At 43.4% G+C, this 14,167-nt stretch overlaps 1 protein-coding gene across 1 annotated transcript; it reads left to right on the plus strand.

Annotated features, from left to right (window-relative positions):
- Window positions 1-6,999: 6,999 nt before the first annotated feature.
- LOC130848719 (olfactory receptor 10V1-like) lies at window positions 7,000-10,277 on the plus strand. The gene is made up of 2 exons (XM_057727122.1): window positions 7,000-7,131; window positions 9,327-10,277. The coding sequence occupies exons 1-2, from the start codon at window positions 7,000-7,002 to the stop codon at window positions 10,275-10,277; spliced, it is 1,083 nt and encodes a 360-aa protein (XP_057583105.1).
- Window positions 10,278-14,167: the final 3,890 nt, after the last annotated feature.

The raw sequence follows: 14,167 nt of genomic DNA on the forward strand, positions 1-14,167 counted from the left end.
TAAAGTGAGTTCCAGCTCAAGCACGGCAGCTGTTCTATTATTGCATTCTGAAGCACTGAGCAGTGTAACAAAACTGCTGAACACAAGCCATCTGAAAAGCCATCCACCGCCTATTGGTAGCGTGTAGGTCAGCAGCTTGCAACCTCTGCTCTAGAGCAACAGAATGGTTTTGTTTGTTCTCCTCTGAGTGGACCACTGGTACTTGCTAAAATATGTTCCAGCTCCATATACACACAATTAGACTTTCAAGTGGCTGGTGACTGTTTCTTCTGGAATTGTTTTGCATTTTTCTTTCAAGATTGTTTTGATAAACTCCTGCCAAGTTCTCTCTCTCTTTCTCTCATTCTCTCCCCCCTCTCCCCCACCCCACATCTGTAGGCCTTCATTTCAACAATATTTCCAGAGTTTTCAGAGCTACTTGTCCTTGAGATAAAAGTGTCAGGTGATAACATACATGAGCATTTAAACGTTTTTTTTGGTATTCATTTGAAAGTGAGGGATAAAAAATATAGCCAGTAGAATGATGCTGTTACATTAAAAAAAAAAAAAGTGGGACTTCCCTGATGGCATAGTGGCTAAGAATCCGGCTACCAATGCAGGGGACACGGGTTCAATCTCTGGGTGGGGAAGATACCACGTGCCGCGGAGCAGCTAAGCCCGTGTGCCACAACTACTGAGCCTGAGTAGAACCCTCGAACCACAACTACTGAGCCTGCGTGCTTCAACTACTGAAGCCCGAGCGCCTAGAACCTGGCTCTGCAACAAGAGAAGCCCCTGCAATGAGAAACCCTTGCACAGCAACCGAGTAGCCCCCACTTGCCACAATTAGAGAAAGCCCCTACACAGCAATGAAGACCCAGTGCAGCCAAAAATAAAATAAATACATCTTTAAAAAATAAAGTGAGTGAGCTGAATTTAAGTCAAGGAAAACATTAAGTAAGTAATACTGATAAGTAAGATAAAAATAAATCATGAAGTTTGCGAATGGCGAAAGTTTGAAAAAATTTTACTTCCACATTTTATAATGGCCTTGCCCAAAATCACTAGCGTCTGCTGGTATAAAACACATAATTTATAGGCAGTGTGTCAGGGTCTTGGACAACATGTGGTGAGTAAATAAAGGAATGCCCAGTGCTGCAACATTCTGCAATCAGTGAGTACCAGACATCTGTTAGGTGCTTAGTTCCACCCTAGGTGATGAGATGCAATTGAATTGAGCTGAACGAGTTGGTCCCATCGAGGACCTATCCTAGCAGAGGTCGAAAAATGAGTATATAAACACAATACAGAGTGATAACTGCTATAATTGGGGTGGGGACAAAGCCACCACGGAGCATGGAGCAAGGAGTAATTCTTCCTTTTTGGAGGAGTGTAGGGGAAGGTGTGTGTATCAGCATAAGGCTTCATGTAACAGGTGACACTTGACTGAGTTTGGAAGGATACATAGAATTTGTCTAGGTAGACGAAATAAACCTCCAATTGGATAAATTAAAACCATATTTCTACACCATAATTCAAAAAGATACATGCACTCCAATGTTAATTGCAGCACTATTTACAATAGCCAGGACATGGGAGCAACCTAAATGTCCATCGACAGATGAATGGATAAAAAAAGATGTGGTATATATATACAATGGAACACTACTTGGCTGTAAAAAGGAATGAAATTGGGACATTTGTAGAGTCACGGATGGACCTAGAGACTGTCATACAGAGTGAAGTGAGTCAGAAAGAGAAAAACAAATATTGTATATTAACACATATATGCAGACTATAGAAAAATGGTACAAATCAACTGATTTGCAAGGCAGAAAGAGACACAGATGTAGAGAACAAACATATGGACATCAAGTGGGGAAAGCAGGGGGGTTTGGGGTGGGATGAACTGGGAGATTGGGATTGCCACACATATATTACTAATGACAAAAAAATATCAAATTATACGCTTTAAATATATGCAGTTTATTGTATGTCAATTGTATCTCAATAAAAGTTCTCAAAGAAAAGAAAACCGCATCTGTTTCTAAACTACTTCAAACTTGGAGAGTAAAAATTTAGGCAATAATTAAAATATAGCTAAGTCTAGCAGCAATTAAACCAGTTTAGAATATCATGTCCCTAAACAATTCCTGTTTGTGTGCAAATATTGAGCTACAGGGGATGGTCAAATTAAAAGCTCAGTTAGCCTCTTGGGGCTTGATGGAGCTAAAGTAGGCAGGGAATTCTCCAGTATGGGAAGGAGTGAGAATTGAGAAAGAACCCAGAATTTTGTCCCTGCGTGTCCCAAAGTCCCACATTCTTCCCTTGAGAAGTAGCAGCAGGGAAGGATTAACGGTGCCCAGATGTGGGCGTTCCTCAGTTCTCTGTTGGTTTCTCAGAGATTGCATCTCAATGGTTCCCAAGGTATTAAGAAGAGGATTCCTCCTTGGGCTTCATTCAGCCTCAGGGAAGGATGCGGCTGCCAGCCTCTCTAGGCAGAAGGTGAGGAGCATAAGGGAAGACCAGGCTGATTGAGTTGTTGTGTGGTCCAGATCCTGAAGAATGGACCAATGAACCCGACTGACCTTGGGCTTTCCTGATCCTGTGGGGGGCTTCCTGGTGTGGAGAGACAAATGAATTGGAATGTTGCTTTAACCTCCTGGAGTTAATGAAGGGACACTATTGATATCAAATAGACTAACAACAAACAAGTCTTCAAAAACACTCCACTGCTTAGGGTGAGAGGAGGAAAGTCTGTCTCCCCCAGAAATGTGACCCATTTCGTAGGTTGTCTGAGAGGGGTGAGAGAGTTGTCCCACCCTCCCTTTGAAGAAGTCTATATGCTTTGTTGGGACACCCTGAAAATATAGTGTAATCTACTCGGTTTTCGAGTTACCCACCCAATGCCTCGTTGATAGTAGCTGCTCAACAAATTCTTGTCTAACAAGTGAGTGCATGAACAGTCCTATAAATTACACTCAGTGAGGGGAGAAGGTAGAGGCATAGACAAATGTCTTTATGGAAAAGGAAGGGCTCCCTGTGTGAAGAACACCACATCTTTGGAGGCAGTGCTTGTGCACAAAAGAGATTCATTGAAGAGGATTCAGCATTACTGAGGGTTTATAGTTCCTGAGTTAGAAAAGGTCTGGTGTTTCCTGATTCAGGTAGCAAGGAACTGTGCAGTAGCAAAGGCAGAATAAAGCAGACGATGGAAGAGAATGTTTAACTACAACCAAAGCTCACAGTATTGTCATTTTTATCCCATTGAGAAGACCCCAGAAGAGAAGTAAACTTGGGAGGGAAAAGAGGAAAGATTTCTCATCAATGCCTTGGATGAAGACACAAAAGGCAAGAATAATTTTTTGTTTGTATGATATATTTATTACACTTTGAATGTTCCTAAAAATAGAGTGCCTTCCAAAAAAAAAAAATAGACCTTAGCTACAATGCTATGAAAATCAACTTGCACAGTATAAAAGACAGAAGTTAAATATAAATGAAGATATTGGGGCTGATAAATGCTTAGCAATTGAATACAAAACTTAGTTTTGGGGCTTCCTAGCAGCTATGGCAAAAAGGGAAACATGAATTGTGTAGTCTTTGTGGACAAGTAGGAAGACATATATGTGTTCATTAAGAGAGAAACCCATGCATCTGGGCAAGGGTGTGGGGAATGCATTGATAACTAAGGTGTATCTTTATCCAAGGTATGTTGAACATCCATTATATAAACAGTGTGATTATTGCGGTGGAATTCACTGTAGTTTTTAAGTGTTCCAGAGCCATTTCACACAGAGAACCTTGTATTTTTAAACTGATTTGAAAACTGATTGATGTGCTGAAGACAAATTTGAAGGATGTTAAAGGGCAGTATGCCGGAGAGATGTGGCTTCCTTGAGCTATGGTCTAATGCACAGTTATAGCTTTGGGAAGTATGTTCATTAGATTTGTAGATGGCAAACTGATTATTCGTTGGAGTAAAGAATTGTAATTCTCCTATGATCTCAATGGGCTAGAATCATGAGCTAAATCTAAAAGGTTGACTTTATTTTTTTAAATTTTATTTATTATTTATTGGCTCTGTTGGGTCTTCGTTGCTGCACGCAGCCTTTCTTTAGTTGCGGCGAGTGGGGGCTACTCTTTGTTGTGGTGCGTGGGCTCCTCATTGCTGTGGCTTCTCTTGTTGTAGAACACGGGCTCTAGGCATGTGGGCTTCAGTAGTTGCAGCACATGGGCTCAATAGTTGTGGCACACGGGCTTAGTTGCTCTGTGGCATGTGGGATCTTTCTGGAGCAGGGATCGAACCCGTGTCCCCTGCATTGGCAGGCAGATTCTCAACCACTGTGCCACCTAGGAAGCCATAAAAGGTTGACTTTAAAAAGAGAGGAGGGGAAGGAAAAAAAGAGAGAGGGGAAGGCAAGAGGAAGAAACGAAAGGAAAGGAAGGAAAAGAAAGGGAAAGAAGGAAGGAAGGAAGGGTGAAAGGAAGGACAGAAGGAAGGAAGGAAGGAAAGAAGGGTAACTATCTAACAACAAACTCAGCCCAACTCAAGAGTATGGTACGGCTGGAAATGAACAAGCACATAAATGTAAGTACCTAGATTCAGCGCAATCTTGGACAACGTCATTGACAAGTGTGCAGATTTTGTGGCCATATTTAGGTGTTAATCCTCATTCTGACAATTACTGGTTGTATAACTAGGGGTGTGCTATGCAACTTCAGTTTCCTTGCTTCTCAAATGGGAATTTAAAAACTCAATAACATTTTTATAATTTAAAAATAAACACAGAAAGTTTGAAAAACAGAGAAAAGCCTGAAGAAAACAGTCACCTCCCATTTTTCTCTGAAACACCATTGAGAGTTTATCGTTTCCTTTCACACTGGTAACATAACTGGCATTATTGTCTGCATGCAACGTTGCCTCTTCATTTTCTTCATTTAACATTACAACTATTTTCTCACTTTATTAAACCTTATAACAGTTTTAATGCCAATACAACAGTTCATCATATGAATATACCTCAAGTGACCACAATGTTACCTTTTGTTAAGCATTTGTTTTGCTTCCTTATAAAAATTATTATTAAAGCACACTGCACATATCTTTATGTATTTGGCTCCATATTCCAGACTATTCCCTCAGGACAGATCCTTCAATGTGAGAGTAGTGATTCAACGCATATAATTTCTTGAAAATTGCTGATTTTCTTTCTCGAAAGGATGTGCTATTTTTTCATCAGAATACTAAACTGAAGATTCTTATTTCTACTTCAAAAGTCCTGGGTAGCAGTCATTGGCATTGATAAAATCTCAGTAACTCTCCAGTGTGAGTGTCGGTACAGAGTTACATCATACCCAGTATCGTGCTAGGTCCTGGGCATTAGCGAAGAACAGAACCCAATTGGTCCCTGCCCTCATGGAGCTTGAGGTCCACGGAGGGGACAGAGATACACAAGTGATCACAGAGGCAAACACATCATTAAAGGAGCAGTGAGATCGCTGGTTATAGGTAATAGTTCTCTTTCTTGTGACTGACTTGCCCCTTAGTGTCTAATTCATGAAGATTCTTTGGGGTAGAGGATGTGTTGGTCTCTTCCTTACCCAGCGTAGGAAGAGAGGCAGGCAGGTGTGTGCTCCAATGTTGCCCCCAGAAAAGCAATTAAAACTATCAAGGAACAATACTCTTCGAAACTTGCAGGTGAAAAATTTCTGACCATGATTCCACCCATCTTCCAACTCTCTTACCCCACACCAGGCTGTGCCCAGCAGATGACAGTATAGAGGCAGAAACACTTAGAAAAGAAAAGAAAAAACTTTACTTGCAAAGCATGCAGGGAGCCAGACTTTAAAAGTACTGACCTGTCAGAATCAAAAGCACAACAAATATTCAAAAGAAATAATTGCAAATCAGCAAGAATATCAAGGTTGCGTTATTCTGCGTGTGGTGGAAAACAACAATGTCCTTACACGTTTATCATATTCATAAAGGTCATGATATATCTTCAGACACCAGCATAGCAGAAGTAAGCAAAAATACATTTTTGGGGGGCAACAAAACCAGCCAGGTGATCCTGTTAGCCTTGGTTTAACTCAGGGCGCACAGCGCTCCCCCCACTCCGCCACCTTACTGAGGCATGTGAAGTATTGATACTTAGTCATTGGAAGCAAGGCCAAGTGTCAGTTTTTGTTTCTACAGAAGATATGATGTGTGGGTGTGTGGGTATAGTCGGGGTATGTTGTTTTGGATACTGTGTAAACTTGCCCTGAAATTCTTTCCTACCGATCAAGGGCAGTAAAAAGAAAACTGGGTAAAGAGATTCTAAAATAAATTAAAGTATAAGATTGTTTGCCTTTATGCATTCAACAATCATCTCTATGCTAGTCACATGGACAAGACCTGGTGTTTAACTTTGGGACCCTTTATAGAAGTGAGGGCAGAATTAAGGGCACTTATTGTTACCGAGTCCAAACTTGAACTGTTCACTGCAAGACAGGCCAATAAATCAAGACATGGGTTTTTGGGGCAATGAATAGTGACTTTATCCTGAAACTCAGTAGACCAAGAAGATGGTGGACTAGTGTCCCAAAGAACCATCTTGCCCAGGTTTAGATGCTAGTTTCTTTTATAGAACAAAGAGGGGGAGGTGAGGAGGTAAAGTAAAAAAAACAAAACAAAACAATAAGCTGTTGCAAGTATTTCCTTGGTTCTGGCCAGACTCTGAAGGGGATATGCTAATTTCTTCTTTCCTGCAGCCATTTACAGGTGGTCCTGGTCAGGATGTTTCCTGTGAGCTAAACAAAAGTATTTTAGCTTAAGCTCAGGCATGGGAGGGGGGTTCCTGGAGATGGGCCATTATATATACTTCAAGCTATAGGCAACATCCCTTTAGTGAATAACTCGGGGAAAAAAAAAAAGAAATGAAAAAGGTTAAATGAAAAGAAACAGATCCAATGTAGAAGCAGATTTGTTTTTCCCTGTTACACTGTAAGGGATAGTGAGGCACTCAAGGGCTAGCAATGGTAGGAAGCTGTTTGCATTTTTGGGCCTGCAGTGACAAGGTGAGAGAACAGTGTTACTGGAGCCCAGCAAAAACTGGAGCCATGAAAGATGGGCCACCCAACCAGAGCTGTGGTCATGGAACCGTGATGGTAGAGAGAGAAGGGGGTAGTGGTGTGTGTATGGGAGGAGGATAGATCCCTTACATCCCTTTATGCTACCCTTTATTCTCCTGCGAGTACCCTTCATTGGCCACATCTAACCAGAAGCCACAGGATGAGTGAGCCCGGATGATTCAGTCTTTAGTGACCAGTCTCCCATGGGGCAGAGCAGAGTAAGGAGTGAATCTGGGGGGTAGACCTCAAATAAACAACAAAACCTTCCCTTTGCATGTCACTAAGAGGAAGAGCAGTCTCCGAAAGTGATGGAAACAGTGTCCAGAGAGGTAGGAAGAGAGTTTGGGTAGAATAGCATCACAGAGGCCTTGGGTGAGGAGTTTCAAGGAAAAGGGAGTATCCAGCAGCCACCCGTGAAACACAGATCAAGTCAAAAAGTAGCTATTGGTTTCAGCAATTTGGGAGTCATTGGGGACCTTCGTTAGCGTGGTCTCTGGGCGTAGGATGGAAACAAGACTGTGCTAAAGAGAGAACAGGAAATGGTTGAAATGGAAAGCAGACAAGGGGGCTTTAGAGGATGATATAAGATGAAGGGAAGTTGCCTTTTGCCACGGCCGGTAAAGTTGCTGTAGACGGGGAGCAGAGGCAGATACTGGAGACAGGGAGTGACTTGCGAAGCAAGATCCCAGAGGAAGCAGGAGGGGCTGAGACCACTAGCTTTGCAGAGGAGCAGGGACACTTCTGGAGAGGCATATGGGCATTTGCTATGGGTGTAAGGATAGACAGAGAATGTTGTGGGTCTGGAGCTGGTGAGCGTGTTGAGTTGCCTCCCGATAGCTTCTGTTATTTTTTTCAGTGAAGTTGGAGGCTGGGTCATTACTGCTGGTGAGAGAGGAGAGAACAGAAGGGTGACCTTAAAGAGACCAGGGAAACTGGCACTTGTCTTGGTGGGAACCAGAAGGAGCAGCTGGTTCAGAGGCTTGGGGACATTTTTAGGGTTGATAATTAATGACTTTTTATCTTTACAGTGGCACCAGTCAGCAGAATTTTGTGATCTTCTTTAGTCACATTCAGCCTGGAATGAAGATGCTGGATATTACAGAAAGTAGCAGGGTTGGCAGAAGGTCAAGGAGCCAAGGACAGTGACAGTATTGGCAAAAGAATGATGGAAGAGATGGACTATAGGTCTTGGTTGGATGGGGCAGGGAGGAAAGCCCAAAGGAGGCTTATTTGAGGGCAGGGGCGGGGGGACTGGAGGTATCAATGTGGCCTTGAAAAGGTGGAAGAAGAGTAGTATTAATGATGACTGGTAACATTTATGGAGAGTTTCCTAGAGGCCAGGCACATTTATACTTCTCACAACAATTCTAAGAATTGTGTCCTATTACTATCTTTATACATGAAGAAATTGAAGCGGAAAGCTTCAGCAAACTGCTCAAGGTCATACCACTGGTCATTGGCAGATCAGGTTGTGCTCCTGACAACCAGGCAAGGGATTGAGAGAGTTGAGAGATTTGTGGTTTGGGAATGGCACACTGTGGGTTAACATTTCAGTGCTGGCTTGAACAGAAGCCAGCATTATTCACAATAGCCAAAAGGTGGAAACAATCTAAGTGTCTGTGAGCAGATGAATGGATAAACATACAATGAAATACTATTCAGCCATAAAAAAGGAATGTAATTTTGACATAAACTACCACATGAATGGACCTTGAAAACATGATGCTTAGTGAAAGAAGCCAGACACAGAAGGGCAAATACTATACGATTCCACTTATTGATAGATGAGGTACCTAGAATAGGCAAATTCATAGAGACAAAGTAGGATGGAGGTTGCTAGGAGCTGGGCGGATGAGATCATGGGGAGTTTTAGTTTATCGGGTAGAGTTTTTGTTGGGGATGATAAAAAAGTTTTGGGTATAGATAGAGGTGATGGTTATACAACATTGTGAGTGTATTTAATGTCACTGAATTGTACACTTACACATGGTTAAAATGATAACTATTACGTAATGTGTATTTTACAATAAAAAGATTTCAGTGGGGATCTACTTCTGGGTGATTACAACAACAAAAAAGCTATTGTAGAAGGGAGCTGCTGAGTTTGGAGCTAAAGATGGTTGGAGTTGAGGAAGGAGGGGAGAGGCCAGGAGCTGAATGGGTCATCCAGCAGGAACTCTGTGTCCTGACAGTTATCTAACCCCAGGGGGCAGCACCTGTGCCATCCGCAGGTCCGATGCACTGACTACCTGGCGGATGCAAACCAGACTGGGATGATTCACTTCCACTTCCGCCCCTTCTCCAAACTCCCCGAGGTACAGACGCTGATTTTCGTGACCTTCCTGATTATGTACCTGGTCAGCCTCAGCGGCAACATCTCCATCTCTCTCATCATCTGGGGCGACCGTTCTCTCCACACCCCCATGTACTTCTTCCCGGCCAACCTGGCAGCTCTGGAGATCTGCTACTCCTCCACCATTGCCCCTCTGACTCTGGCCAGCACCACGGAGAAAACCCTCATCTCCCTGCCTGGCTGTGGTGCCCAGATGTTCTTCTTCATATTCCTGGGTAGCGCTGACTGCATTCTGCTGGCCGTCATGGCCTATGACAGGTTCGTGGCCATCTGCCACCCTTTGCGTTACGCCTTCATGATGAGCCGGCGGTTGTGTGCCCGACTGGTCCTGGGCTCTCTGGTGCTGGGGTTCATCTTGGCCATGCTGCTGACTGTGCTTATCTTCCGACTGCCCTTCTGCAGCAGCAAAGAAGTCAGCGTGTTCTACTGCGATGTCCTTCCTGTCATGAGACTGGCCTGTGCCGATACCCGGGTCCACGAGGCCACCCTGTTTGTGGTTGGTGTCACTGTCTTCACCATCCCCTTCCTGCTGATCACCCTGTCCTATGTCTTCATTGGGGCTGCCATCCTGAAGATGCGCTCTGCAGCGGGGAGGCACAAGGCCTTCTCCACCTGCTCCTCCCACCTGACCATGGTTCTGCTCCAGTACGGAGGTGGAAGCTTCATCTACCTGTGCCCCAGCTCCAGCTACTCTCCAGAGAGGGGCCAGGTAGTGTCTGTGGTTTACACATTCGTCACCCCTATGCTGAACCCCTTGATCTACAGCATAAGGAACAGAGAGCTTAAGGGTGCTTTGAAGAGAGCAATGATGAGGTTCCCGCTGTTGTAAACACAACAAACTCCCTGAATGTTCCTCTAAAATGTTGCTCGGTGGAGACAAATGGGTATGCTCTCTGAAAGATGGGGAGACGGTGGCTGAGGTCTTTGGTTTTACACTGTTACTTCTTCCTGGTTATATTATTTTTGAGAAGTCATTTTCCTTTTCTCAGTCTCAGATTCCTCACCTCTACAATGGGGATTTGGACTTCCTAGGTGGCGCAGTGGTTAAATCCACCTGCCAATGCAGGGGACACGGGTTCGAGCCCTGCTCCAGGAAGATCCCACATGCTGCGGAGCAACTAAGCCTGTGCGCCACAACTATTGAGCCCACGTGCAACTACTGAAGCCCATGCTCCTAGAGACCCTGCTCTGCAACAAGAGAAGCCACGGCAATGAGAAGCTCGTGCACCACAAGGAAGAGGAGCCCCTGCCCTCCGCAGCTAGAGAAAGCCTGTGTGCAGCAGCAAAGACCCAATGCAGTCAATAAATAAATAAATACATAAATAAATTTATCAAAAATAAAATAAAAAAATAAAATGGGGATTAAAATGCCCATAAGAAATAAATTCTGGAGTAGTTATGATGATCAAGAGATGCATTAAGTGAAAATACTTTGTGACTTTTAGAGGGAGATACAGAGGCTATGTCATTATCACTGTCCTTAGCATCACGTGTAAAGTCTGTGTCCTACTTTGGGCTTCTCTCCAGATGTACTTCTCGGGTTCTCAGCAGACCCACACATTGCACGTATGGGCAGGGGCAGAGCCAAGAATAAGGGGCAAATCAAACCAGGACCATCCCACATCATGTTTCCCATAATGTAAATGCTGAGTTTGGGCCTCTTTGAATTATTTCTCTTTCATCCTAAATTATCTTCCAGGGAAAAGTGATGGGGAAAGCATGACTTTTAAAGTTTTGTTAATTTCTCTTTACTTGCCCTTATACCCAGAGCTAATCTGTTTCCATCTCACTCTCTGACTCTGTATTAATCTGCTTCCAAATCCCTCTCCCTTTATCCATTCATTCTCCTCCCCATTCTCTTCCCCATTTCTTCTCTCATTCTCACTGTCCTGCACACACACACACCACACACACACACACACATTTATCTCATATTTTCCCTTTCTGCCTATCCCCAGTTGATATGGTCTGAATATGTGTGTTCCTTCCAAATTCATATATGTTGAAATACTAATGCCCAACGTGATGGCATTAAAAGATGGGGCTGGGACTTCCTGGGTGGTGCAGTGGATAAGAATCCGCCTGCCAATGCAGGGGACAGGGGTTCGATGCCTGCTCTAGGAAGATCCCACATGCTTTGGAGCAACTAAGCCCGTGCGCCACAACTATTGAGCCTGTGCTCTATAGCCTGTGAGCCACAACTATTGAGCCCATGTGTCGCAACTATTGAAGCCCGCCTGCCTAGAGCCCGTGCTCCATGACAAGAGAAGCCACCACAGTGAGGAGCCCACGCACCACAATGAAGAGTAGCCCCCGCTCACCACTAGAGAAAGCCTGTGTGCAGCAACAAAGATCCAAAGCAGCCAATAAATAAATAAATAAATTTATTAAAAAAGAAAAAAAAAAAGATGGGGCCTTTGGGAGGTGCTTAGGTCTTGAAAGGGATTAGTGCTTTTGTAAAAGAGACCCTTAGAGATCCCTAGCTCCTTCTGCCATGTGAGGGTATAATGAAAAGTCTGTGACTGGAAGGCGGCCTTTACCCAACCATGCTGGTACCCTGATCTCAGACTCCCGGCATTCAGAATTGTGAGAAATAAATTTCTGTTGTTTTTAAGCCACCCGGTCTGTGGTATTGTGTTACAGCAGCCCGAATGGACTAAGACAGTAGCTAAGTATGCATAATATGGAAAAATTGTCTTGGTGTAGAAAAGAGGTAGTGTTGGTTCAGATCTGGATTCAGGTAGGACAAAGCTAATTCTGTGAAGGCAAACACTGGCTTGGTAGAGTGAGGAAGGGAAAGGACTCATTCCCACAGCTCCGAGCAGTCTGAGTAGGATGCAAATCGTTCTGATGACAGTCATTGGTCTCAAGACAACGGCACTGGAACACAGATGCTTTACTACCTGTTTATAGGGTAGGGGAAGCTCATTCACTCTTCTACTTGCTGGTTATTGAGGGATTTATTTATTCAACAACATTGAAGGAGGCAGTAAACGATAATTTATTGAACAGTACTGCGTACTATGTTCCCACCCGTGGTAGGTGGAGCAAGAAATGGGAAGGTAAGTAAGAGGCATGTCCTTCCTGGAAGGAAGTTAAAAGTCTAGCGGTATTGAAGAACATACACCACGATTACCCTGAGGGCCAAGTGATATGATGCTATGAGCCACCAAAGGAGGCTCGGTGAAGGGAACGCAGGCTAGTTTGACGGGGGACGTGGCCCGTGAGCTGCGCCCTGCCAGGTCTTCAGGTCTGGGTGTGCGCAGAGGTCCAGGAAGGGCATTTCTGGAGCAGGGAACTGTGAGAGCACAGACACAGGGAATCAGCTCTGCGCTTCTGTTTCCTTATCTGGAAAAGCAAAAAAAGCATGCCACAACATTTTTCTTTTATCTTTTTCTGACATGTCTCCCAGGACTACAGGGCAGAAACCATGACCAGAATTCATATTCCATGAAACTGAAATGTCCCTTTATTCTTTTGAAAGATGAGACCCAAAAGGATCCTCTTTGGTTCACTTACAGAGGCCTTGCGGCCCCTCCTATGTTTTAGTGCAATAACATAATAATATGTTATGATTTGTAGGACATCGGTCTTGTTGAATAATAGGTGTTTGGGGGGAAATAAACATTACGGTTAAACAAATGTAAAGGATACTGTGTTGATCAAAATAAAACTAGTGGTTTACTGCAGGTTTATTCAGTGCCTGTAGTATGCAGACGTGCAGTCATGACTCTCCAAGGTGAGGGATGTGCGTTGCATGTTTTCTAAACTGTCACCACCAAATGGTACAGATCAACTCGTTCGCAAGGCAGAAAGAGAGACACAGATGTAGAGGACAAACATATGGACACCAAGTGGGGAAAGTGGGGTTGGGGGGTGGCGGGATGAATTAGGAGATTGGGATTGCCGTATATACATTACTAACCAGAAAAAAAATCAAATTGTACACTTTAAATATATGCAGTTTATTGTATGTTAATTATATCTCAATAAAAGTTCTTTTTCTTTAAAAGGTCAGCTATAAATCAGTGAACTACATTTTAATTAATGTATTTAGGCCGAAACAGGATAGCCATTTGCAAAGGATACTTTAAAAGCAATTCTCTTTTTCTTTCCAGTGGGAAGTTCAAACATGTGACTATTAAGGACTAAATTATTTGGAAAAAAATTGTCACCACCAAACTCTTTTACTCCTTGGACTCTCTTAGGAAATATTTCATCTTGCTGAACCTACTGTGGAAAATGCTGCCCCAGCTGATGCCGACTGGATACCAAGAGGGTGGTTTCCCTAGTGACTGAAATATTACAGGTAATTTTCAATTCCCTACACTCCTTGAGAAAACAGTGTAGTTAAGAGTGAGCCGGCTTCCTTCCCAGTGATTGAATAAGGGAATTAATGATTGCCGTCTATCAGCCCATTTATCATCATAATAACCCATGAGATGCATGTTATTATTATCTCTGCTTACTTATAAGGCAACTGAGACACAGGGAGGCTAAGTAACTTGTTCAAGGTCACACAGCCAGGAAACATAAAACTGAGATTTGACCTGGGCAGTGTAGTTTCAAAGCCTGGGCACAAAGCCATTCTCTCGCCCAGCATGCTATGATTGTCCTATAAGAGCTTGGGAAAATCGCTTCATTTTTCTATACTTAATTCAACTGCATAATAAAATGGGGACGATAATATCTATCCTGTCTCCCTGAGTTATTGTGAGA

This window comes from Hippopotamus amphibius, chromosome 3 (genome assembly GCF_030028045.1).
Source record: "Hippopotamus amphibius kiboko isolate mHipAmp2 chromosome 3, mHipAmp2.hap2, whole genome shotgun sequence".
Taxonomy (NCBI): domain Eukaryota; kingdom Metazoa; phylum Chordata; class Mammalia; order Artiodactyla; family Hippopotamidae; genus Hippopotamus; species Hippopotamus amphibius.